Genomic DNA, 25,037 nt, shown 5'->3' with positions numbered 1-25,037 from the left:
TCAGTGGCACTAACCAGGTAGTAATGAAGTATTTCATAGGCTAAGGTCTGAGCTACAGCTTTCTCATATGTTGGGCCAATGAACAGAGCAGTCAACCTGTCTTACAGGGCTCAAGTGAGATGCCATCTTTTCAAGCAAGTCTTATTGGAGCCTCCAGGACTGGATGAGTTGCTATTGCTTTGGTGTCCTAAAGTTCTCCAGCTTATCTCCTCTTTACTTGTCTGGCTGCTCCAGCAGAAATATTTGCTCTGGGGTGATAGGGGTGATATCTTATTCATAGCTGCATATTCAGCCATAGCACAGATCCTGCTATCCCATAAATACATGTTGACTGTATTATTTGATGAACTAGGCAGAAAGCTCACATAGGTGAGTGAAAAGAGGTATGGACAAAATCACGGAGATTTGTAGGGCTGAGAAATGAAGTTTTGGTTTTGATCAGGGAGATGCTGTGACAATCCATTGTCTTAAAAAGGCCACATGAACATGTGTGCATGGTGAAAGCAAGTGGAAAAACATCCAGTCAGAGACACACCGTAATCATATTGCAATGTTCTAGGCACAAAATAATGAGATCCTGGACCAGGCTGGTGAAAATGAGAATCATCATCAAGAAACAAATGTAGGAGTTCCCGTTGTGGCTCAGTGGTTAACGTATCCGACTAGGAACCATGAGGTTGCAGGTTCGATCCCTGCCCATGTTCAGTGGGTTAAGGATCCGGCGTTGCCGTGAGCTGTGGTGTAGGTCTCACACGCGGCTCAGAGCCGTGTTGCTGTGGCTCTGGTATAGACCGGCGGCTACAGCTCCGATTCGACCCCTAGCCTGGGAACCTCCATATGCTGCGGGAGTGGCCCAAGAAATGGCAAAAAGACAAAAAAAAGAAAAAAGAAACAAATGTAGCCAAAGATCTTGGTGGCTAATTTCAATATTAAGAGCAGTCATAGATGATGGCATATTTGAAGACTGGGTGACTCTGAAAAAGTAATGCAGTCACTTTAGCCTATGTTTCAAATCTTAAGGTTCTTAAGAAAAGAATATTTGGCAAATTAGTCACTGTAATGGCACAATTTCTTTACCTTAGCTGTACTTAGGACTAGAACTTGTCAGAATTCATTTATATAGCCTATACCCTAATATTAAGCTTTCAGACAAAACTTTAAAATTCAAAGATTAAATTTCTCTTCTCATTGCTTCTAGCTATCTGTGAAAAGAAAAACTTCTAGGAGATGAAGGTAAAGATAACGAAATGCTAAGTTTCATAGGATTATTCTTTGGAAGTATCACAGAATTCAGGGTTTTAAGAACCCTCAAGCGATAAGGCAAACAAGATTTCTCTCCCAGAAGAATTGTCTAAGGCAGAACAGGAGCTCAGTGATTCACAGGTCAGGGCAAGGTGGGGCGGTAGAGGAGACAGGAACACAAGTACTAACTTTTTTCTCTTCCTGGCTTAGAGATCAGCTCTGGTGCCTTTTCTTTTATAATAAGAAAGTTGCAGTAAGGTGGAGAAGAATGATGAGCTCCCCCCATATCAGCTGCATCCAAATTTCACGGACCTCAGTGAGGAAGAATAGTTTTCCTAGAGAAGAATCAGTGTGCTATTAGCAAAACAGAGAAAACAGATGTTGGGTACACTGAAATGACAGCCATCCACTATACCAACTCAACCTTGTTTAAGTCAAAGATGATTTTCTCCAAGAAAATATTCTGACGGAAATTGGGCATGGAACATTCTCAGAAAACGAGACAGCTAGAAAGACTCTGTTCCACTTCTCTTCCTTCTTTGCCTCTCTCTGCGTATCCTTTCTGCTCCTTCTGAAAGATTTTTCAGCTTAAACACAGTTTTTCTTTCTCCTAACTTTAGCTTGTCATAGCCCTGACTCTATCCAATTGTATCTCTTCGTGATCCCCTTCAGTGTCTGCAATGTCTGCTAACTGCCTCATTCCCTTAGGCTCCTAGTTCCAAATTCCTAAGAAAGAAAACTGATTGCTAAGATCATTGCATGTCCAAGTATTTATGTCAAAGGTGATAACGCAGCACAATTGACATTGCTATCTATGGATTTCCTACTAGTACAGTGCTAATTCTTACTCCAATCAGCCTAGTGAGAGTGGGAAAAAAAAAATGTTCTTAACCCCCTTAGCCAGACCACAGTCAGTAAAATTTCATTTAACAAGAGGTGTTGGAAGAACAGTTTTTGTTAATAATCTCATAAATGAAGTACAAAGCATGATATCAATTACATTCCTCTAGTAACTTTACTTTCCCACTCTCCAAATCAATTACTTCACCCCCTTCTAGAATCATCTCATTATGCACTAACACTGCATTCTTCCCTGGAAAACATATATAAAATCAAATTTTAGCCAAATCCACCAAGCCCTGTTCCCATCTAGGGCTGTACCCACCACTTGTGCTCTGAATCCCACCCTACGTCTCTTCCTTAGCCATTGTCGGTTTCCTTTAGCCATTGTCGGTTTTCTAAAATATGTATTTCATTATGTGTCTATTATCTCTGTTTTCCCACTAGAAAATAAGCTTCTTGAGACAAGATTACTATCCGCTTATTTTATTTTTTATTTTTTTTGGCAGCACCTGCAGTGTGAAGAAGTTCCTAGGCCATGGATCAAACCCATGCCACAGCAGCGACTGAGCCACTGTAGTGATGACACAGGATCCTTAACCCATTGCACCATAAGGGATCTCCAAGAATACCATCTGTTTAATTTAACACTATCCCCAACATCTGAATTACTTAACCACGATTAATTTTTGTGATCTTTTTTTCCTAATTTGCATGTGGTAGTGTCTCAATTAATATACTATTCTTTCTTTCATTTCCTTCAACTTTGTTCAGTGTTTCTTTGGAAATAATTTCTGTTGATAGGAAATTTCCTTAAAGTACAGATACAAACCTATTTGGTAGAAAAGAAATTTTATTTTGTTGGTCTTGAAAGTCACTAATGTGTTGATGTGCATATGTTTTCCAAAATGATGAATGTGTTTCCCTGATATATTTTTCAAGACCCATTTAACTTAGTCAATCAATAAATCCAAAATACCTTCAAATTGATGAGCTTCATGTTATGTACATAGAAATAAAATGCTTTACTCTCAAGGAACTTATAATCTAGTAGGGTAATTACAGTTTCATATGCATTCCTGCATTATCAATTATCCTGATTATCACACTTCAGTTTATAAAAAGTAAGATTTGAAATAATCCAAACGTCCTTATCAAAATGTTGGTTAAATAAACCGTAATTGGTAAAGAAGGCTACTTATTGCAACATTTCTGTAATAGCAAAAGATTAGGAAGAACCCAAATGCCCATCCACTGTGCTCTAATTGAATAAACTAAGGTCACAACAACAAAATAAGTATTGTGAAGCTGTGATCGCAAAGATATGTTATTAAATGAGAAAAGCAATGTGTATAGTATGTGCATACTATGTCATTTTATAGCTAAGAAAGAGAGACAATGCCATTACAAACACACGCACACATTTGGTTATTTTGGAAATGCTAAAATAAATCGAAAGCTAATAATGGTTACCTAGAGTGAGACTTGGAATCAAGGGAAATAATAGGTATGGAAATTAGATTTTTTGTACATTTTATAGATTTTACACTGGAAACATATAAATGCTTTATATCACCCTAAAAAATAAAAACTTAAAAAATCAACCCCTAAAGTTAGAAAGCTGAAAGAAAATGATAATTTATGTTTTGAGTTGTGTGAGTGACTTAACCACTCAGAGAAGAGTTACTTCAAGGTGACTTTTTAAAACAGTAATTTTTCTATAAATCTCCAGTGGGATATATTCTAAGGACAAAAGAAATGTGCAAAAAAGGTCTTCTCAATAATCAAAAGCCTCCTCAGTAATCATAATGTCTGAAATTTTTATAAAACAAAGCAAATAAATAATTACATTATTCCATTTAGAAACCAAAGTTTTTACAGAAAGAGAAACACAATACAGATATAAATCAAGTAAAAATCCTATAATCAAAATTTGAATTGAAAATATTAGTGTGAACTTCTCAGCTCTTTCTCTAGCTTTACTACTGATGAGGTCTAGAAACAATGATGACCTAGTAACTAGAGTGAGGACTCTAAAACACCATTTTCCATTAAAAGGAACCAGAGGAATTAATTCAAGATCTAGGTCAAGAAACATATAAAATGAATGTGGACCTTCTTGTTGAACCAGAAAGTCCTGAAAAGAACTCTCTGAAGATGCTCTCCCTGCCCAAAAGACAGGTCAATCTGAACACAGAAAGGAATAACAACAACAATAGACTGAAACATATTGAATATGTTTTAAAACATATTGAATATGTTTTTAAGTGTTTGCAATAACACTTAAAAAGCCCATTGGGGGACACTGCCAAATGTTAAGGAATCTGCTTATTATTCTGAAAATTGATGATGGAAAATAAAATCAAGCTTTTATGTGCCTTTCCTACACAAGATAATCATATAATTGATGTAGCAAAGTTATCCTTTATAGAGGAGTTCCAGCTAATAACTAAAGAAGAAATTAAAGAATGAGATTATCTCAATTCTGCAATCCCTATGGGATAACTGGTTTAAGTGGTAATCATAAATGGCTGTTAAAATTGTTAAGTGAAAAGCTGATGATATAGAAAGATTATATAATGAAAAGATTTGGCTGACATTGATCAGTCTTTTTTTATATAATGATTTTTATTTTTTCCATTATAGCTGGATTACAGTGTTCCATCAATTTTCTACTGTACTAATAAGTCCACAAATAACAAATGCTGGAGGGGGTGTGGAGAAAAGGGAACCCTCTCGCACTGTTGGTGGGAATGTAAGCTGGTACAACCACTATGGAGAACAGTATGGAGGTACCTTAGAAAACTGTATGTAGAACTACCATATGACCCAGCAACCCCACTCTTGTGCATATATCCAGACAAAACTTTCCTTGAAAAAGACACATGTGCCCTCATGATCAATCTTAACATCACAAAACGAGAAATATTTTGTCCTCCTGATACATGATTCAATAAGAAGTTTACAATACTATCTATGAGGTATTCTTGTAAAAGGGGGGAAAAAGTCAAACCTGAATCTGGTCAATTTACATAAATATAGGGTACTGAGGAACATAATAAATGACACCACAGGAATACAAATCAGCAAAATCCACAATGTGAGATAATTTCTAATTTTTTCAACTAATACATTCCAAGAAACATTAGTAGAAGAAAAACGAACCTCTATACTTAAAGAACACTGGAAACATAACAACCAAATGCAATATGTGAACCTGCTGGGATTCTGATTTAAACATGCTGACTGCTAAAAACTTGAAAAGAGAATAAATATATTCTCAATACCATTATTACTTTTTTTCAAAAGAGATATTATGTTTGGATATATTTTTTTTAAAGAGAATATATATTTTGCATAGGTTCATAATGAAATATTTACATACAAATGAGATGATGTTTGAGTTTTACTCCAAAATAATCCAGCATGTAGAAGGAAGGGGATGAGGGTAGAGGGGAAGTTGAAACAGACTGGCCATATGTTGATAGCTGTTGAACTGGGATATGGGTGCTTGATAGTTCTTAATAGTATCATGCCTATTTTTTTATGTTTGACAATTTCTGTAATAAATATTTTTTATAAGCTGTCTCAGTATCTTTATTCAATTTTCTATCAGTTCTTTCTGGAAAACTATGACATGACTTATGGAAATAAAGAACTATGAAAATCCCTTTTAAGAACAGTCTGAAATAATAAAGAATTCCATAAGCGTCACATCTTCCCTACCTTTCACCACTTATTGAAAAAGAAGACTATTTCACACACTAACTGACATGAAATGGCTTATATAATGGATGCTTTACTTGAAGGTTTTGATTTCTTATGAAGAACATATAATAATTGAGTTAGAAAAAATATGGATTTTTTTTAAAAGGATTGTTTTGAGATTAGTTTTCCCCTAAGGTATCATTCTATTAATTTGACATTCAGTAGGACAAAGGTGTATTTTTTAGTCTGCCAAACATCTGTCACTGTATAACGACTAAAATTTTGATTTTTTTTTCTGTACAATCCAAACAATAAGACGTCTTTTTCTAAACTAAAATCAAAACCTGTTAATCTTGTTTTCTACACTGAGCCTGTCATCTATGCTGTGCCTAAGTTGACAATGCTTCAATTTGGCCATTCCCCAACCAAACAGACTGACATCACAGTCTTGAATCATGAATAAATCTCAGCTATAGCTATAAGAATAACATGCTTCAAAAGAATGAATGCACTGTATCTACTAGGCTTAACTGAAGTAAACTTTACACAGTTCCACATTTCTAGGAAGCAGAAAAATAAAGACAACACTTAACAAATGAAAGATAAGGCAGGAGCAGGATGTCACACTAACAAATTATGTGTTCAGAGCATCTCCAGAAAATAGTGTATAGTGTCCAAATGAAGGCATTGATATTATTATTATTCCAAACATATGCTCTCACACACTTATGTGTCATCATAACAAAACAACACCACAGAGTCCCTGAGAGTTCTGCCAAGGACAATGCTAAAAAATTCCTAAAAAGGCAATGTTCTTATACTACTTTACAGACAACACAGTGGTACAGTTAACAGCACAGGTTCATGGATCTGACTGCTTGGGTTCAATTAGCAACCTTACCACGAACTGTGGGGCTGGAGGTATATTACTTATATTCTTTTTTTGGTCTTTTTAGGGCTGCATCGAGACATATGGAGGTTCCCAGCTAGGACTGAATTGAAGCTGTAGCTGCTGGCTTACGCCACAGCCACAGCAACACCAGATCCGAGCTGCATCTGCAACCTACACCACAGCTCATAGCAATGCGGGATCCTTAACCCACTGAGTGAGGCCAGGAATTGAACCTGCATCCTCAAGGATACTAGTCAGATTCTTTTCTGCTGAGCCACGGGAATTCCTGGATGTAATACTTAATGAAAAACTACGCACAATGTTTGGTGCACAGTTATCAAAGGGAAATGTCTACATCACCCACTGACATTTTAAATCATTGTTTCTGGATTGACCCTCTTCTTGCCAACACAACTTTTGGGCTCTGGAGTGAAAACTGCCCATTGTCCAGTTTGTCATTCATTGATTCCTTTTCTCCATGATAGTGAGGCATACCATCACCTGGAGTAAAAAACTACACTTATCCTCCATTGTGCTCAGAGCAGCCACATACCTATGTTTTAGTCAATAAGAACCAACTAGAAGTGATGTGTGGGACTTCCAGGAAATTTTCTTGAAGGAGATGAGTCTACTCTTTATTCTCCTCCATCCTGCCTCCTAGAATGTGGATGTGATAGCTAAAGCTACAACCCAGCTGGGCCATGAAGCCATGCACTGAGGATGGCAGGGTAGCTGAACAGAAGAAATCAAAACTGCTAACTCCAGAGCTGCCTCACCAGCCCTGGACTTCTTACCTCCAAACCTTTTCATGTAGGTGATAAAATCCCAGCTCATTTTAACCGCAAGGCTTTTGTTTTGGTTTGTTTCATTATTATTATTGTTCTGCTTTGTTTGTTACATGCAGACAAGCCTTTTAGATCTGGTCAGAGGCAATAAACATTGGCTGAAAAATACATTTCATTTGTCAATATATGTACCAGTCTATGTGTGAGTAAGAGGAGAAATACAAACTTGCAGAAGATGCTTATCTAAGCTCGTGGATGGGTTAAGAAAGGAAAAATCAAGTAAAGGAATAAGGGGCACACAATTTTAGGAGGATCATGTGAATGGCTATGACCTATCATTAATATATTACAGTCTAAACAGTACACAGAAATTCTTAGGTGACTTGAGACAAAAGAAGTAAGTAAAATGAGAAGAAAAGACATCCAGAGATATTGCTGATGGCTCTGGAGCATAAGCAGAGGAAAAAATTATGCAATTCTTGGGGCTTGAGAATGAGCCAAAGTATTTTGGCAGCCAAGCACTAAAGTCAGTAATCTGTAACAAGTGAGAGTCTCTACACCAAAACTGTTTCTAGAATGAATCCACTCTGACTCTTAACAAGGGAAACATTCCTATCCATACTGAGAATTATTAACTTAATAGCAGTCTTTTTAATTTTGTTTGTTTCACCATTTATGGGTCAATGCACACAAACTCTTCTAGGAAATGCTGGTTGTCCCTTTTGTAACAGCAAATGCAAATCCAATTCAATCAGTACTAAAAATCCCATCAGTCTGGCTAACATGGATTGTGTGTTAGACGCTGACCTGGGGTCTCATGTTGTGCTCTGTGCAACAGTCAGAGCATGCTAAAATACTCACCTCTGCTTTGTGCCTGACCTACCTCTTTGATTGATAGATTTTTAATTGTGCAGCATATCTTATACATGCAGCTCCTTGCTATTTTCTAGTTATGTTCCAAAGCTAGAAAGAATCTTCAGCATCTACCTGGTGCAGCAATCAGGTTCAGGTAGATGCCAAATTGAAAATAGCTAGGTCTGGTGATTATCTACAAAGCTTTAAGACAAAACTCCCCTATCACAGACCCCAAACAACTCATCAGTCCACTCTACTGTTTTATCACCAGCTTTGCAATAAGTTCTTCTTATACAAAATAAAAATCATCCATAGTTTTAATGTACTCCTTTCTCTTTGGTCCTCTGTGGACACAAAGAATAGCTGATCTGAATCTTTATGAAAAGCCCTTCTTATTCTTGTGAACAAACCAAGTAATCCTTGACTTTATTAAAGAGTTTCAAATATCTTGATTTCTTTCATATAACTACTGCATATTTGTGATTCTTTTCTCTGCCTCTGTTCTAGTTTCTCCACATTTTTTTAAATGTCTGATGACCCCAGATGGACACAATGATCTGATAACATCTGACTAATATGAAGAATGAAGGAAAGATCAATTTCCATATATGACCCATAAACATTTCTGTATCTTGGTATCATTTTTCATCCCCATCACACACATCAAATGGTTAATGATGGAGCCAGACTCCTTTTCTGCTCTACCTCTATCTAGATGGTGGTCCCTGGCCTATATCTGTATTGGTAGGATCTTAGAATACAACTGAGATTTCATCCCTTGTACTCCATTCTGGTTTTATATGTGACTACTGGGGTCTGTTGTAACAAGAAGGTTGTGAGCAAGTTCTGGTTTAGAAGTATTCATACCAGTGTGGAATTTATTTTCAGATAACACATAATACAAAACTGGCTCCAGTGAAAGAAAGTCTGATAAATTATGGTGGAGAGCTACATGAGAATTACCAGTTTACTTGTGCCAGGCACAGGCTCACCTGTCTTGCAACAATTGCATGAAGTAGATATTTTACTCCATGTTACAGATGAGAAAAATGAGTCACAGAGAAGTCAAATAACTTCCTTGAACTAACTGTGACTATAAGAGATAGAATTTTAACACACAACTCTCTGACTCCTGGATTTGTTCTTTACCATTTCATTAAAGTATCTACAAATATGGATATATCTAAAGAAATGAGAATTTGAGTGAGATTTTTCATGCTAAAGAAACTGAGAAAAGTTAGCAAATCTACCAGAACCAAGCAATAGCAATTGTTTAGTGAGTTCAAGAGTTTCTGCAGAGCGCTTGCCCTTAATTTAAAATGGTTTTAGTATTAATTCAAGAAGGATGGTGTTCAGAAGCCACTTAATTATTATTTCATTGGTGACAGCAACTGTTTTTTTGACATGAGAGTTGGAGTGTTTTTTGTAACTACATTATGGATGTGCACTTAGAACTAGCCTAGAGACTGGGAAAGAATAGGAAATTAGTGTTACATAATAACATATGGAAAATGCAGTTTCAAGCACTAGTTTAAAAAAAAAAAGCCAATGTTGATGAAACTGCTATGTATGTACATACAAAGCCTACTTGAGATTTTATTTTTTAAATATTTCCCAGATGGTATGGCAAAGGAGAATGTATATAAAGATCAGAATGAGTAAGGCCAGATGTTAACAGTAAGTTAATGACTGTCAGATTAGCCAAATAAAAACACAGGATGTCCACTTAAATTTGAATTTTAGACAGACAACAGATAAATTTTTAGTAAAAATATGTCCAAAATATTGCATGCATACTCATACTTAAAAACTGTTAATCATTTATCTGAAACTCAAGATTGACTGGGAGTTCTGCATTTTACCTGGCACCTCTACAGTAGATGACTCCAAATGGGGGTATATGAGTGTTCATTGTTCTTCATCCACCTTTCCTATGAGGTTGAAAAAATTATTAAATAAAAACATTAGGTGCTTTCAGGAGAAATCAACAGCAATACAATAATACTGGGGGACTTTAACTCCCCACTTACATCAATAAACAGATCATCCAGACAGAAAATTGACAAGGAAACACAAGCCTTAAATAACACCCTAGACCAGAGAGACTTAACTGATATTTATAGAACATTCCATCTCAAAGCAGCAGAATATACATTCTCCTCAACTGCACATGGAATATTCTGCAGGACAGATCATATCTTGGGCCACAGATCAACCCTTGGTAAAGTTTTTAAAATTGAAACTATTCCACGTACTTTCTCTGACCACAATGCTATGAGACTATAAATCAACTACAAGAGAAAAACAGCAAAAAACACAAATTCCTGGAAGCTAAACAATATACACTGAACAACAAATGAATCATTGAAGAAATCAAAGAGGAAACAAAAAGATACTTAGAGACAAATGACAACAAAGACACAACAATCCAAAACCAATGGGACACAGCAAAAGCAGTAATGTAATACCTTGCAGTATAGCAATACCTTATCTCAGGTATTGAAGAAAAATATCAAACAACATAACCTTACAGCTAAAACATCTAGAGAAGGAAGAACAGACAAAGCCCAAAATTAGTCGAAGAAAAGAAACCATAAACATCAGAGCAGAAATAAATGAAATAGAGACAAAGAAAACAATAGAGAAGATCAATAAACCCAAAAGTTGGTTCTTTGAAAAGATCAACAAGATTGATAAACCTTTAGCCAGACTCATCAAGAAAAAAAAAGGAAGAGGGTTCAAATCAATAAAATCAGAAATGATAGAGAAGTAATAAGGGACATCACAGAAATACAAAGGATCATAACAAACTACTATAAGCAACTATATACCAATAAAATGGACAACCTAGAAGAAACGCATGGATTCTTACAAAGGTACAACCTACCAAGACTAAACCAGGAAGGAATAGAAAATATGAATAGACCAATCACAAGTACACAAGTACTAAAACTGAAATTCAAAAAAACAAAAGTCCAAGACCCAATGGCTTCACAGGTGAATTCTATCAAACATTCAGAGAAGAGTTAACACCTATTCTTTTGAATCTCTTCCAAAAACTGCAGAGGAAGGAACACTCCCAAGCACATTCTATGAGGTCATCATCATCCTGATACTAAAACCAAAGATACCACAAAAAAAAAAAAGAAATAAGAAAATTACGGGCCAATATCACTGATGAACACAGATGCAAAAATCCTCAACAAAATATTAGCAAACCTATTCCAGCCAAATACTAAAAGGATCACATACCATGATCAAGTGGGATTTATCCCAGGGATGCAAAGATTCTTCAGTATCTGCAAATCAATCAGTATAATACACCACATTAACAAACTGAAGAATAAAAGCTACATGATCATCTCAACAGATGCAGAAAAAGTTCTTCAGAAAATTCAACACCCATTTCTTATAAACCACCCAGAGAGTGGGCATAGAGAAAACCTACCTCAACATAATAAAAGCCATATTCGACAAACCCATAGTGAACATCATTCTCAATGGTGAAAAACTGAAAGCATTTCCACTAAGATCAGGAATAAGCAAGGACGTCTGAGCAAGGATGTCTGCTCGTGCCAATACTATTCTCTTCAGGAATGTATTTAGAGTATTATTACACTGAATAGTATTATTCAGTGGATAATTTAGATTTCTTCAAAGAAAAGTCTTTGAAGTAAATGTAGTAACAGTAAATATAGTCAAAGTAATGTGATATAGAGAGCTTAATCAAGTACAATCACTGTCCAGAATAAAAGAAATGATGCTTCAAAGTTCAAGAAAGGCATACAAGCTATTTGTGATTGTTTGGAATTCCTATTTTTTTGAGTACAAGTGTTAGAAACAGAAGAATAATTTCAGAGTTATACTAAGCTAAGCAACTCGATTCCCACTTGCCTTAAGGTCGTTGCCAAGAATTTAGCAAAAAGATCAAATGTCACATGTCTTTAGCAAATTGAAGGAGCTAGGCTACCTAAATACTACTCTACAATGGGAATCAAAGCATTGCAGAGATATGCAAATGATTCTCTGAGCAGTCATTTTTTTGTGTGTGCAGGCTTATGCCTAGTGGAAGGGAAATGTTGCAAAGGCAACATAGATAAACCCTCTAGGTCCCCATCAGATAATAAGACACATGCTAAGAAGTCTAACCAAACTGTAATTAGCCAACAGAAGTGTTTGGTAATTATAGATATGATTAAAACAAATAGCTGCACTTTGGAAGTTTGCCTAACTCTACGAAATGTTACAGTAGCAGTAATTCTAGCACAAGTGTCCTTACTGTGATAAGCATTTATTGTGTTATCTCATTTAAAGCATATAGCAACTTTCATGGTAAGTATTATTATCCACATTTTATTTATGAGGCCACAAAGGTTGCTTAAGAAAATCCAACTCCTTGTTGATTCCAACTCTCTGCTTACTCTCTAACTGTATACCTTCAGCTGAACAAGATTCCATTTTAAATTTATGATAGTGAACCCGAAGGGATTTCTTGATGCTGCCAGCATTCACATTACATTTCCTTAGGTCACTAACTTTTACACCTTTAGGCGACCATTCACAACTTCACCTCAAACTTCCACCCCCTCCCTCCTATCCTTACTCTTAGCTGATTACTTCCTACTTTGAGAAAAATACAATCAGAAGAGAAATTCTGAATCTGCACATTCTGCCTTCTAGCTTGTTACTATAGATGAACTGTGCACTCTGTTCCTGTCTCAGATGACCCTTCTCCTTGTGCCTTAGATCCCACCCTCTTCTTTTCAAGGATATTCTTCAGTAATTCTCCCATTTCTCAATTGCATTATTATTTTGCCCTTTCTACTGAATCATATTTAACAGCATACAAACATGCTGTCATTCTTCCATCTTAATAAAACAAAATAAACACAAAAGCAAAATTGTTCTTTCCTCCTGGCCACTAACCATACGCTGTTCCTTTTATAGCAAAATTCATTTATCTATACTTGCTTTCTCCAGTTCTCTTCATTCTCTTTAAAACACACCCTACTACAGGAGACCTGGCACCTCTTGTGCAGGCTATGGGTGGACAGGCCCTTCTTATATGGGCTAAGGGCAGTGGGGAGTTAAGCAAGATGTGGTGCTTCTTGCATGATCTACAGACTACAGGGACAAACCACAGCAATCATCTCAGAAACCAGAGGGGGGCATGGCCCACCACCACTAGGGTTTGTGAACAGGCTCCACCTGCAGCCCCAGTCATCTCAGAGGTTAACAAGCAAGAGGGCACAGCAACCAAGCATCACCTGTTGTTGCTCTCACTCCCCTGGGAACACAACCGCCCTGGTATCACTGCCAAATGCTCCGTGTAGTGCCCACGCATACCTGATCACTGCCACTTCCCAGGATCATGCAACTAGCATCTCCAGCATGGGCTAATCAGGATAGGGTGCACTGTACATGGTCTACAGGTGGCAGGGGTGAACCACCGCAGTTATCTCTGACTCCAGAGTTGGGCATGGTCCGCCACAACTAGGGGTCCATGAACAGGCACCACTTGTGGCGCCAATCACCTCAGAGGATATCACAGAGGGCACTGTGACCAAACACCACCCAAGGTTGCTCTCAGTCCCCTGGGAACTCACACACACCCTGCTGCTGCCACTACCAAATGCTCTGAGCACTGTCTTAATCAGCCTGAGGTTCATTACCACTTCCCAGGGCCCTGCAACTAGGAGTAGCCTGCACCACCATCCTGTAGGTCCTGGCTACTCTCAAGAGCCCAGCAACCAGGCACTGACCACTAGCCCCGCCCACTGCCTCCTTCTCCCTGGAAATACACTCAGCACCCTTATCAAGGGGATAACAGCCTGCTCACACTGAGGAAAGAGACATAAAATATCCAAACTCCCATGCCAAAAATAAACAGTAACCCCCCACAAGATACAAAGAGCCCAAATAAACAAAATAAGAAATAAAAAAGGAGAAATCTCAGTGGATACCGCAGAAATACAAAAAGCCATAAGAGAATACAATGAACAATTAAATGCCAACAAATTTGGCAATCTAGAAGAAATGGACAACTTTACAGAGCCTTACATCCCACCAAGACTGAATCAAGAAATAGATCCACTGAACAGCCTGATCACTAGAAATGAAACTGAATATGTAATAAAAACACTCTCTACAAAAAAACTCCAGGACCAGGTAGCTTTACAGGAGAATTCTACCAAACATACAAAGAAGAACTTAAACCCATCCTTCTTAAACTATTCCAAAAGGTTGAAGAGGAAGGAACACTCCCAAAAACATTTTGTGAAGCCACCATCACCATAATACCAAAATCAAAGATGCTACCAAAAAAGAAAATTACAGGCCATTATCTTTGATGAATATAGACATAAATATTCTCAGCAAAATTTTAGACAACCTAATCCAACAACACATTAAAAAAAGATAATACACCACGACCAAGTGGGATTCATCCCAGGTTCACGAGGATGGTTCAACATATGCAAATCAATCAGTTCCATACACCACATTAGCAAAAGAAAAGTCAAAAACCACATGATCATCTCAATAGATGCAGAAAAAGCATTTGAACATCCATTCATGATAAAAACTCTTACCAAAGTGGGTATAGAGAGAACATACCTTGACATAATAAAAGCCATTTACGACAAACCCATAGCAAATACTCAACGGAGAAAAACTGAAAGCCTTCCTGCTAAAATCTGGAACAAGACAAGGATGCCCACTCTCATCACTTTTACTCAACATAGTATTGGATGTCCTAGCCACCACAATCAGACAAACAAAAGAAATAAAATGTATCCAAATTGGAAGAGAAAAGGTAAAATTGTCACTCTATGCAAATGACAAGATACTACATATAGAAAACCCTAAGGACTCCACACAGAAACTACTCAAACTGATTAATGAATTCAGCAAAGTAGCAGGTTACAAGATTAACATTCAGAAATCAGTTGTATTTCTGTGTACTAACAATGAAATATTAGAAAAGGAATATAAAATTACAATACTTTTAAAATTGCACCCCCAAAAATTAAATACCTATGAATAAACCTGACCAAGGAGGGGAAAGATTTATATGCTGAGAACTATAAAATATTAATCAAGGAAATTAAAGAGGGTTCAAAGTGATGGAAAGATATTCCATGCTCCTGGGTTGGAAGAATTAATATATTTTAAATGGCCATACTATCCAAAGCAATCTACAGATTCAATGCAATCCCTATCCAATTACCCATACCATTTTTCACAGAACTAGATCAAACAATCCAAAAATTTATATGGAGCCATAAAAGACCCTGATTGCTAAAGCAATCCTGAGGAACAAAAACGAAGCAGGAGGCATAACTCTCCCACACTTCAGACAATATCACACAGCTACAGTAATCAAGACAGAGTGGTACTGGTACCAAAACAGACATACAGACCAATGGAACAGAATAGAGAACCCAGAAATAAACCCAGACATCTATGGTCAATTAATCTTCGGCAAATGAGGCAAGAATATAAAATGGCAAAAAGTCTTTTCAGCAAGTGGTGCTGGGAAAACTGGACAGCTGCATGTAAATAGATGAAATTGGAACACACCCTTATATCACGCACAAAAATAAACTCAAAACGGCTTAAAGACTTAAATGTAACACACGACACCATCAAACTCCTAGAAGAGAACATAGGCAAAACATTCTCTGATATCAACTGTACAAATGTTTTCTCAGGTTAGTCTCCGAAGGCAACAGAAATAAAAGCAAAAATATACCAATGGGACCTAATCAAACTGACAAGCTCTCGCACAGCAAAAGAAACCATAAAAAAAAAAGACAACCTACAGAATAAGAGAAAATAGTTTCAAATGATGCAACTGACAAGTGTTTAATCTCCAAAATATACAAGCAACTTATACAACTCAACAGCAAAAAAAAAACCAACAACCCAATGGAAAAATGCGCAAAAGACCTGAGTAGACATTTCTCCAAAAAAGATATACAGATGACCAACAGGCTCAACATCACTGATTATTAGAGAAATGAAATCAAACTATTATAAAGTACCACCTCACACCTGTCAGAATGGCCATTATTAACAAGTGAACAAATAACAAATGCTAGAGAGGGTGTGGAGAAAAGGAAACCCTCCTGCACTGTCAGTGGGAATGTAAATTGGTACAACCACTATGGAAAACAGTATGGAGGTACTTCAGAAAACTAAATATAGAACTACCATATGACCCAGCAATCCCACTCCTGGACATACATATGGACAAAACTTTAAAGGAAAAAGACTCATTCACCTGTATGTTCATTGCAGCATTATTCGCAGTAGCCACGACATGGAAACAATCTAAACGTTCATCAACAGATGAATGAATTAAGAAGACGTGGTATATATACACAATGGAATACTACTCAGCCATATAAAGGAACAAAATAATGCCATTTGCAGCAACATGGATGGAACTAGGGACTCTCATACTGAGTGAAGTCAGAAAAAGAAAGACATACCATATGATATCACTTATATCTGGAATCTAACATACAGCACAAATGAACCTCATGGTTCACAACAGGAAACTCATGGACTTGGAGAACAGACTTGTGGTTGCCAAGGGGGAGGGGAGAGAGTGGAGTGGACTGGGATTTTGGTGTTAGAAGAAGCACACTATTGTGTTTGGAGTAGATAAGCAATGAGATACTGCTGGGTACTATCTAGTTACTTGTGATGGAACATGATGGACGATAATGAGAGAAAGAGTATATATATAAAACACACCCTAAGCAGACTTTGTTACCTCGACCCCACCAAAAATGTTCTTGTCAAGGTCAGCAATGACTTCCACATTGCTAAAGTCAATGGTCAATTCTCAGTCCCATTGGTACCTGGCCTTTGAGTGGCATCTGACAGTGAACACTTCCCCTCTTTGATATACATTCCTCAGTTGGCTTTCCTTGCTTTTCCTCATACTTCCCTTGCTTCTTCTTCTTTAGTTACCCATCATCTGTCTAACCTCTTAAATCACAGGGTCCAAAACACAGATCTCATTCCTCTTCTCTATTTTCTTTCACTCCCTCAATGATCCCGTCAAGTCTCCTGCTTCTAAATATCTCTCTGCTGATGACTTCAAATTCTCATCTCTAGGTTATGTCATTCTTCTGAATTCCAGACTCAAATAACCAACTGCCTATTCTCATTCCCCCTTTAATATTTCAAATGTCATAGGTCCAAAATCACATTTCCAATCTTCACATATCAGCCATAGTTCTGGCAAGAAACAGGTGGCACACTTAACTTGGATAATTTGACAGTGTAATAAAGGAGCTATTTCCTGGGTGTAGGTAAACCACTAAAGGATAGCGCAATACTTCAGTGCTAACAAAGTATTGTCCCATTTACCTTGAAGATACAAGAGTAAAGGGAGGAAGCAGCTTTTCTGGGGTGCAGGGTGGGGAGAGTGGGCAGAGAGAGTGAGAGAGATGGAGAAGGCCAGTTGACAGGAGCTTAGCCCTTGTTGGAGGAGTATGAGTTTAAAGCAACTCCTTCTATCTTTGAATCTCTTAGTGTTCCCAATTAACTGAAATACCTGGAAAAATAGACAGCAAGAGATCAGGTGAGGAGCTCTATGGAGGTCAGCTTCCTGGGGCACAGAACAAAATTAGGAAGGGTAGACAGTGGAGCTATAAGGTGTAAGTAAAAGATATCCTGCCCACTCCCAGAACACTCCACCAACAGAATTCCTCCTATCAATTGATGTAAAAGCCCTACTACTTTCTGCTTCAAGAAAAAGCAGTGATCATCTCTGATGCTCTCCCACATCCAATCTATCAGATCTCACTGGCCCCACCATCCAAAGGTATCAGATTCTGACCATATTTCACCACTTCCCCTGCTGCCACCCTTGTTCAGTCGCCATCATGTCTTGCCATTCACTACAAACAGGTCTCTCTATGTCCAACCTTGACTCTAAACAGAATAAGCTTTTATATCCTTTTAGGGATTTATCCACTTCATCAAAGTTGTTTAATTTATTGGCATCCAATTATTCATAGTATTCTTATATAATTATTTTTATTTCTTTAAGGTTGGTAGAAATGTCTCCTTTCTCTATTTCTGATTCTAGCAAGTTCAGTCTTCCTCCCCCCACCTTGGTCAATCCAGCAAAAGGTTTATTAATTTTATTAATCTTTTCAAATAATTAGCTTTGGTTTTTATTGATTTTCTCAATTGTTTTTCCATTATTTACTTCGTTAACTTCCTTTCTCTGTTATTTCTTTTCTTCTGCTTGCCTTAGGTTTAGTTTGATCTTTTTCCAGTGTATTAAGCGAAAATTTAGGCTATTGATTTAAATTTCTTTCTTTCTTTTTTTTTTTTGCCACACCTATGGCATGCAGAAGTTCCTGGGCTGCTAGAACCCACACCACAGTATCAGTCTAAGCCATAGCAGTGCCATAGCAGTGACAACACCTGATGCTTAACTCACTGAGCCACTAGGGAACTCCAGAAATTTCTCTCTTCTTTTAAAAAATATAGGCATTTACGGCTATAATCTCCCTATAAGCACTGTTTCAGCTGCACAAAGTTTTGGTACACTGTATCTACATTTTAATTAAACTGAAAAATTTTATAATTTTTTCTTGATTTCTTCTTCAACCCATTAGTTATTTGGGAATGTGTTAATTTCTACATATTTGAAGATTTCCCAAATTTCTTTGTTATTGGTTTCTGATTTCATTCCTCTGTAGTCACAGAACATATTTTGTACTCTTTTTTTTGGGGGGGGGCATTAGGATTTTTTTTAAATTGTTGTTTCCCCAATACGATTTTTTTCTGCTATACAGCATGGTGACCCAGTTACACATACATGGATACATTCCTTTTTCTCACATTAGGATGCTCCATCATAAGTGACTAGACAAAGTTCTCAGTGCTACACAGAAGGACCTCATTGCTAATCTATTCCAAAGGCAAGAGTTTGCATCTGTTAACCCCAAATTCCCAATCCATCCCACTTCCTCCCCCTCCCCCTTGGCAACCACAAGTCTATTCTCCAAGTCCATGATTTTCTTTTCTGTGGAAAGGTTCCTTTGTGCTGTATATTAGATTCTAGATATAAGTGATATCATATGGTTTTTGTCTTTCTCTTTCTGACTTACTTCACTCAGTATGAGAGTCTCTAGTTCCATCCATGTTGCTGCAAATGGCATTATTTTGTTATTTTTTATGGCTGAGTAGTATTCCATTGTGTATATATATACCACATCTTCCTAATCCAATCATCTGTGGATGGACATTTGGGTTGATTCCATGTCTTGGCTATTGCGAATAGTACTGCAATGAACATGCGGGTACATGTGTCTTTTAAGGAAAGTTTTGTCTGGATATGTGCCCAAGAACCCTCCTGCACTGTTAGTGGGAATGTAAGCTGGTACAACTCTTTTCTTTTATTCTCTAAAATATACTGAGGTTTGTTTTATGCCTAGTGTATTATCTATCCTGGAGAATGTACTGTGTACACTTGAGAAAAATGCATATTATCCTATTACTGGGTGAAATGTTCTATTGATTTCTGCCAGGTATGGTAGCTTTATAACATTGTCTAAGTCTTCTATTTCCTTGATGATTTTTTCCCTAGTTGCTCTACCCATTATTGAAAGTGGATTATTGGAGTTTCTAATTATTATTGTTGAACTGCCTATTTCAATATTTGCTTCATGTATTTTAGGGTTCTGTTGTTAAGCTGAAATATGTTTATAATTGTTATATCTTCCTCATGTACTGACTTGTATCATTATACAGCATTCCTCCTTATCTCTAGTAACAGTTTTTGTTTTGAAGTATATTTTGTCTGACACTCCAGATTTCTTATGGTTGATGTTTGCATGATTATCTTTTTTTATCCTTTTACTTTCAATTTATTGTATTTGTTAATCTAAAGTGGTGTCTCCTACAGACTGAATATAGTTGGATCTAGTTTGTATTTTATTAAGTCTGACAATTTCTGCCTTTTAATAGGATTTTTAAATCCATTCCCATTTAATGTAATTATTAATATAGTTGGATTTACACCTGTCATTTAACTTTTTGTTTTCTATGTTATGTCTTTTTGTTGTTGTTGGTTTTGTTGTTACTCTATTTCTCCTTTACTTCTTTCTTTTGTCATAAGTGAAATTTTTCTTTTTTCCCCCCACTTTTTAGGGCCATACCTGTGGCACATGGAAGCTCCCCAGCTAGGGATTGAAATGGAGCTGCAGCTGCCAGTCTATACCACAGCCACAGCAATGCCATATCCATGTCATGACTGTGACCTACACCACAGCTCACAGAAACACCAGATCCTTAACCCACTGAGCAAGGCCAGAGATTGAACATACATCCTCATGGACACTAGTCAGGTTCCTAACCTGCTGAACCACAACAGGAATTCCCATAAATGAATTTTTTCTAAAGTAGCATTTTAAATTTTTAGTGATTTTTCTCACCATATTTTTTTAAATTTATTTTCCTACTGATTGCTCTGGGGCTTACTTTAACTTATTAGAAATAGATTCAGATTCATACTAATTTTAATCTAATGAGTTATAGAAACATTACTCCTATATAGTTCTGTTCCCTTTCTCCCCTTTTTGTGGCATTATTGTTATACTAACTGCATCTAAATATGCTACAAATCCAAAATTATATTGTTATAATTATTACATTATGTAATTTAATGTCTTTTTAAAAAGTTGAGAGAAAAAAGAACAGCAAGTGTATACTTTTAACTTTTGTTATTAATATTTATCATCATCAGTTTTCATTTTTTCCTATAAATTTGAGTTATCATATGCATTATTTCCATAGCCCAATACACTTTTGCTCCTACTCACTTCATCTGTGCTATATTATATTTTTATATGTTACAGGGCCCAAAATACATTATACACATATTATTTTATACAATTACTTTTAGAATCAGTTAATAGAAGGCAAAAAATGTGGATTTACACTCTTTTCTTATAACTATGTAATGACTTTTATCATTGCTCTTTGTTTTTTTATGTGGACTCCAATTAACATCTGGGCTCTCTTGCTTTCACCCTGAAAAACTTCCTTTAGTACTTCTTCTAAAGCAAATATGCTAATAGTGAATTTGCTCAGACTTTGTTTATCTGGGAATGTCTCTATGTCTTTATTTCACCTTCGTTATAAAAAAATTAATTTGCTGGATATAGGATTTTTGACATTTTTTTCCTGAGCACTGCAAACATGGTATCCCACTGCCTTCTAGCCTCTATTGTTTCCAAGAAAGCTGTTAATCTCATTGTAGTGCCTTTGTAAGTGACAAGTCATTTTTCTCTTGCTGTTTTCATGATTTTCTTATTGTTTGGCTTTCAGCATTTTTACTATGTTGTGTTTTCTTGTATGCTTTTTGTGTTTATCCTCCTGGGGAGTTAAGCTTCCTGGATGTATAAATTAATGTTTTGAAATAAAATTCATTAGCTTTCAGCCATTATTTCTTCAAACTTTTTCCTTCTCCTTTCTATTTCTCCTCTCCTACTGATAGTCCCATTACACCTGTGTTGGTGCACTTAATCCTGTTCCACACTTCTCTGAGGCCTACAGTTACTATGAGATGACAGTGGTCTTGGTAGGGCTCTCTTTGACTGTCTCTTTCCTTGACCACAGCAAGTTGTCAGGTGCCACTAATTGCAGACTGATTGCTTTACTGTTTTCAACAGTGCATTGGCACACAAATTACTACAGGCACTGATACAATCCAAATTTGGTCCTTTGAAATGGATAGTTCCCACAGTCAGCATTGGAAATGTGTTCAGACCCCAGCAGGGCTCTTCCCAACTCTCTCTTTTCCCATTTCTTTGTGGAAAGCTAGCTGGCCTACAGTTTAGTCTTTACTTCTAAAGAATCTATCAATCTCCTCCCTATTACCTTTCACCAAAACTTTCATAGTTTTTGAGAATGACCTTAGGCTTGAATTGTTGCCAGTGAAGTCTACACTGTGTCAAATGAAGTCATTCCTTTGGGGTGAGATTTCAAGCTCTCTGTTTTACGGCCTGCTCCTCTTTGGCAAAAACCTCATCCATGTCACTGATGTTAGGGATGGGAACAATGGTACACCTCTCTGAATGACAATCCACTTCAGGACCTAAGCATTCAGTGGTTGGAAAGACAGCAGCCCCTGTCTTCTTGGCTTGCCTCTCACAGCATGAAACTCCCACCACACGAGCCAAGAAAAGAGTATTCAGGGCTCCAGTATTCTCAGTGGTGCCATGGCCACAATATAGCTTCCATCCCATGAATGGGGCCTAGGAAAAAGGAGCCTCCAACTCTCAGCCACACTCACCTGGAACTTAGCTGCAGTGATAGGGAACTGAAGGAAAGATGAGCAGGGCTTATGTATTGCCTCTCCCCAAAAGACAGTCCATTCAACTGGGGGCTTGGCAGAGAGAGAACCCTGTGTTCAAGCCTGTTCAATTCTGTAGATTTCCACATCACTGAGCTGATAGGAAGCTCATGCGTCTTGGTTCAAATAACACAGATTCTTGTAGTTCTTACAAAGTTTTACTAGATGTCTTGAATAAATGTTTATCTGCTGCATGTTCTCTGGGCCATTTCCAGAGACCTTAAATGGTTGATTTAAAAAATAATTTTTACTAGTTTCTGTGGGGGGTGGCCTGTGGAACTCCTCACATTGTCACATCAGAAGTAAAACTCTCCTCCAGAGTAAGTTTTTAAAACAGAAGTTAGATAATGACGCCCATCCTCCCTTAGAAGAGCCAAAGCCCCTACCCAAAGTTCCAAAAGATCCTGTGACGTACCTCTTTCCCCCAACCTCTATGACTTCATTTCACAATTCTCTCTCCCTTACTCACATTGTTCCAGCTATTTCTGGCATCCTTGTTGTCCTCCAACACATCAGCAAACTTCTGCTACCAGGCTTGCTGTTCCATCTCCCACAACACTCTTCCCCTAGCTATCCACAAGCCTAACTCCCTCATCTCCTTCGAATATCACCTTCTTAATGAAATATATCCTGATCATTCTATTTAACATCATTTAATATATTTAATAGTACATTAATAATTGTTAATATATATCCACTCCTGACCCTCCCAGAATTCCCATCTCCCCTTATTTAAACAATATGTATAATGTATTGCCTTTTAATGTGTTATAGAATTTGGTGATAAATTACATTTATTGTATAGCTTTTACTGTCAGTCTCCTTCAGTAGCACATAAGTGTCAAGAAGGCAAGGATTTTTGCTGCTTTTATTCACCTAAACTTTCCAATAATCTAAAACATCTACTGCCTGTTGCTAGCAAGTGCTGAATAAGTATTAGTTGAATGAGTATTGATTTTATGAAACAGTGGAGTCAGGATTTGACCAGAAGATCATGCTTTTAATCATGAACCTATGTTGAGGCCACTTTCAGTTATGAAATCCCATTTAAATAAAATCTACAGGCTTAAAGAATATTTTAAAAATATTTATCAGCACAATGAGTTCTGTAGTGTTCATTTTAAAAGCTCTTAGAGCGCTTCAGGTGACTGAAGTCACTGGCAGGCATCTTTGCAGAACACAAACCATAATATTTAGGAAACTGAAAAGAGAGAACATGAGGGCAAAATTTACATTCACCTAACAGAATGATAATCTATATAACCATGGAAGATCAGACTTCAATCTATTTTGATTTTTAATTGGTATCTGAGTTAGTTTCCAAAGGAATTTTTTAGTGATAAACTCATATCACTAATGAGGCTTCCAGTTGATAAGAATTCTTTTAGACTGCTTTTGTGAATCATCACCATTTGTTAGCTTAAGATTTCATGGCAGATATCATGATAAGAAAGTATAAAGTGAGGTCTAACACTCTCTTTTGAAATGTAAAACTTTGGACCTGGGAATGGAAAGGAAGGTTGGTGTTTGTTCTGTGCAACTGGGCCTTATGCTGGATGTCTGTTAAAATGAAATTCATGGGCTGAAATAACATCTTACAAATATTTGTCAGCATAATAAGTTCTTACAGAAGAATGAAGTATAATTTTCCAGGTCATTTTTTTAAAGAATGAATATAAATCTGCCCTCAGGTTCTCTCCTTTTTTTTTTTTTTTTTTTTTTGGTCTCTTTGCCTTTTTCTAGGGCTGCTCCTGCAGCATATGGAGGTTCCCAGGCTAGGGGTCTAATCTGAGCTGTAGCCACCGGCCTACACCACAGCCAGAGCAACGTAGGATCTGAGCCTCGTCTGCAACCTACACCACAGCTCACGGCAATGCCGGATCCTTAACCCACTGAGCAAGGCCAGGGATCGAACCTCATGGTTCCTAGTCGGATTCGTTAACCACTGCACCACCATGGGAACTCCTCCTTTTTGTTTCTTAAATATTATGATCTGTGTTTCTGCAAAGATAACTGCCAATGACTTCAGTCACCTGAAATTCTGTCAGCACTTTAAAAAAGAACACAGATGCCAATCTGCCTTCTTCCTTCTTGGTCACATAGCTTGGGTCTTTGTCTAAAACTTCTCTTCCTGACTTTCTCTAAGTTCCCTGAAGCCTAGACCACCAGGAACTTCTGTATCCTGCAGAATTCTACATTCTTAGTGATCTGTGCCAATTCCGACAGCTGTTCTTCACACTGCCCAAAAGACGTCAGCCGTGCATTAACCTTTACCATTTGTAGCCTTTTAGTCTAGATCTCTGTCCCTCAACCCTGGGTGCATATT

General features: G+C 37.2%; 1 protein-coding gene across 14 annotated transcripts in view; it reads right to left on the bottom strand.

The window, feature by feature from the left end:
• The window catches only part of LMNTD1 (lamin tail domain containing 1), a 557,729-nt gene that overhangs the window by 329,739 nt on the left and 202,953 nt on the right, over window positions 1–25,037 (bottom strand). The window contains exon 3 of one of the 14 annotated variants that reach the window (XM_021092173.1): window positions 10,185–10,253. The exons of the other annotated variants lie outside the window; for them this stretch is intronic. Coding sequence (XP_020947832.1) covers window positions 10,185–10,234 — 50 coding nt within the window. The 5' untranslated portion in view covers window positions 10,235–10,253. The remainder of the gene's footprint in view (window positions 1–10,184; window positions 10,254–25,037) is intronic. 14 annotated transcript variants of the gene reach the window in all.

This window comes from Sus scrofa, chromosome 5, assembly GCF_000003025.6.
Source record: "Sus scrofa isolate TJ Tabasco breed Duroc chromosome 5, Sscrofa11.1, whole genome shotgun sequence".
Classification (NCBI taxonomy): Eukaryota; Metazoa; Chordata; class Mammalia; order Artiodactyla; family Suidae; genus Sus; species Sus scrofa.
The sequence above is the reverse complement of the archived record's forward strand: the minus strand, read 5'-3'. Positions and strand labels throughout refer to the sequence as shown.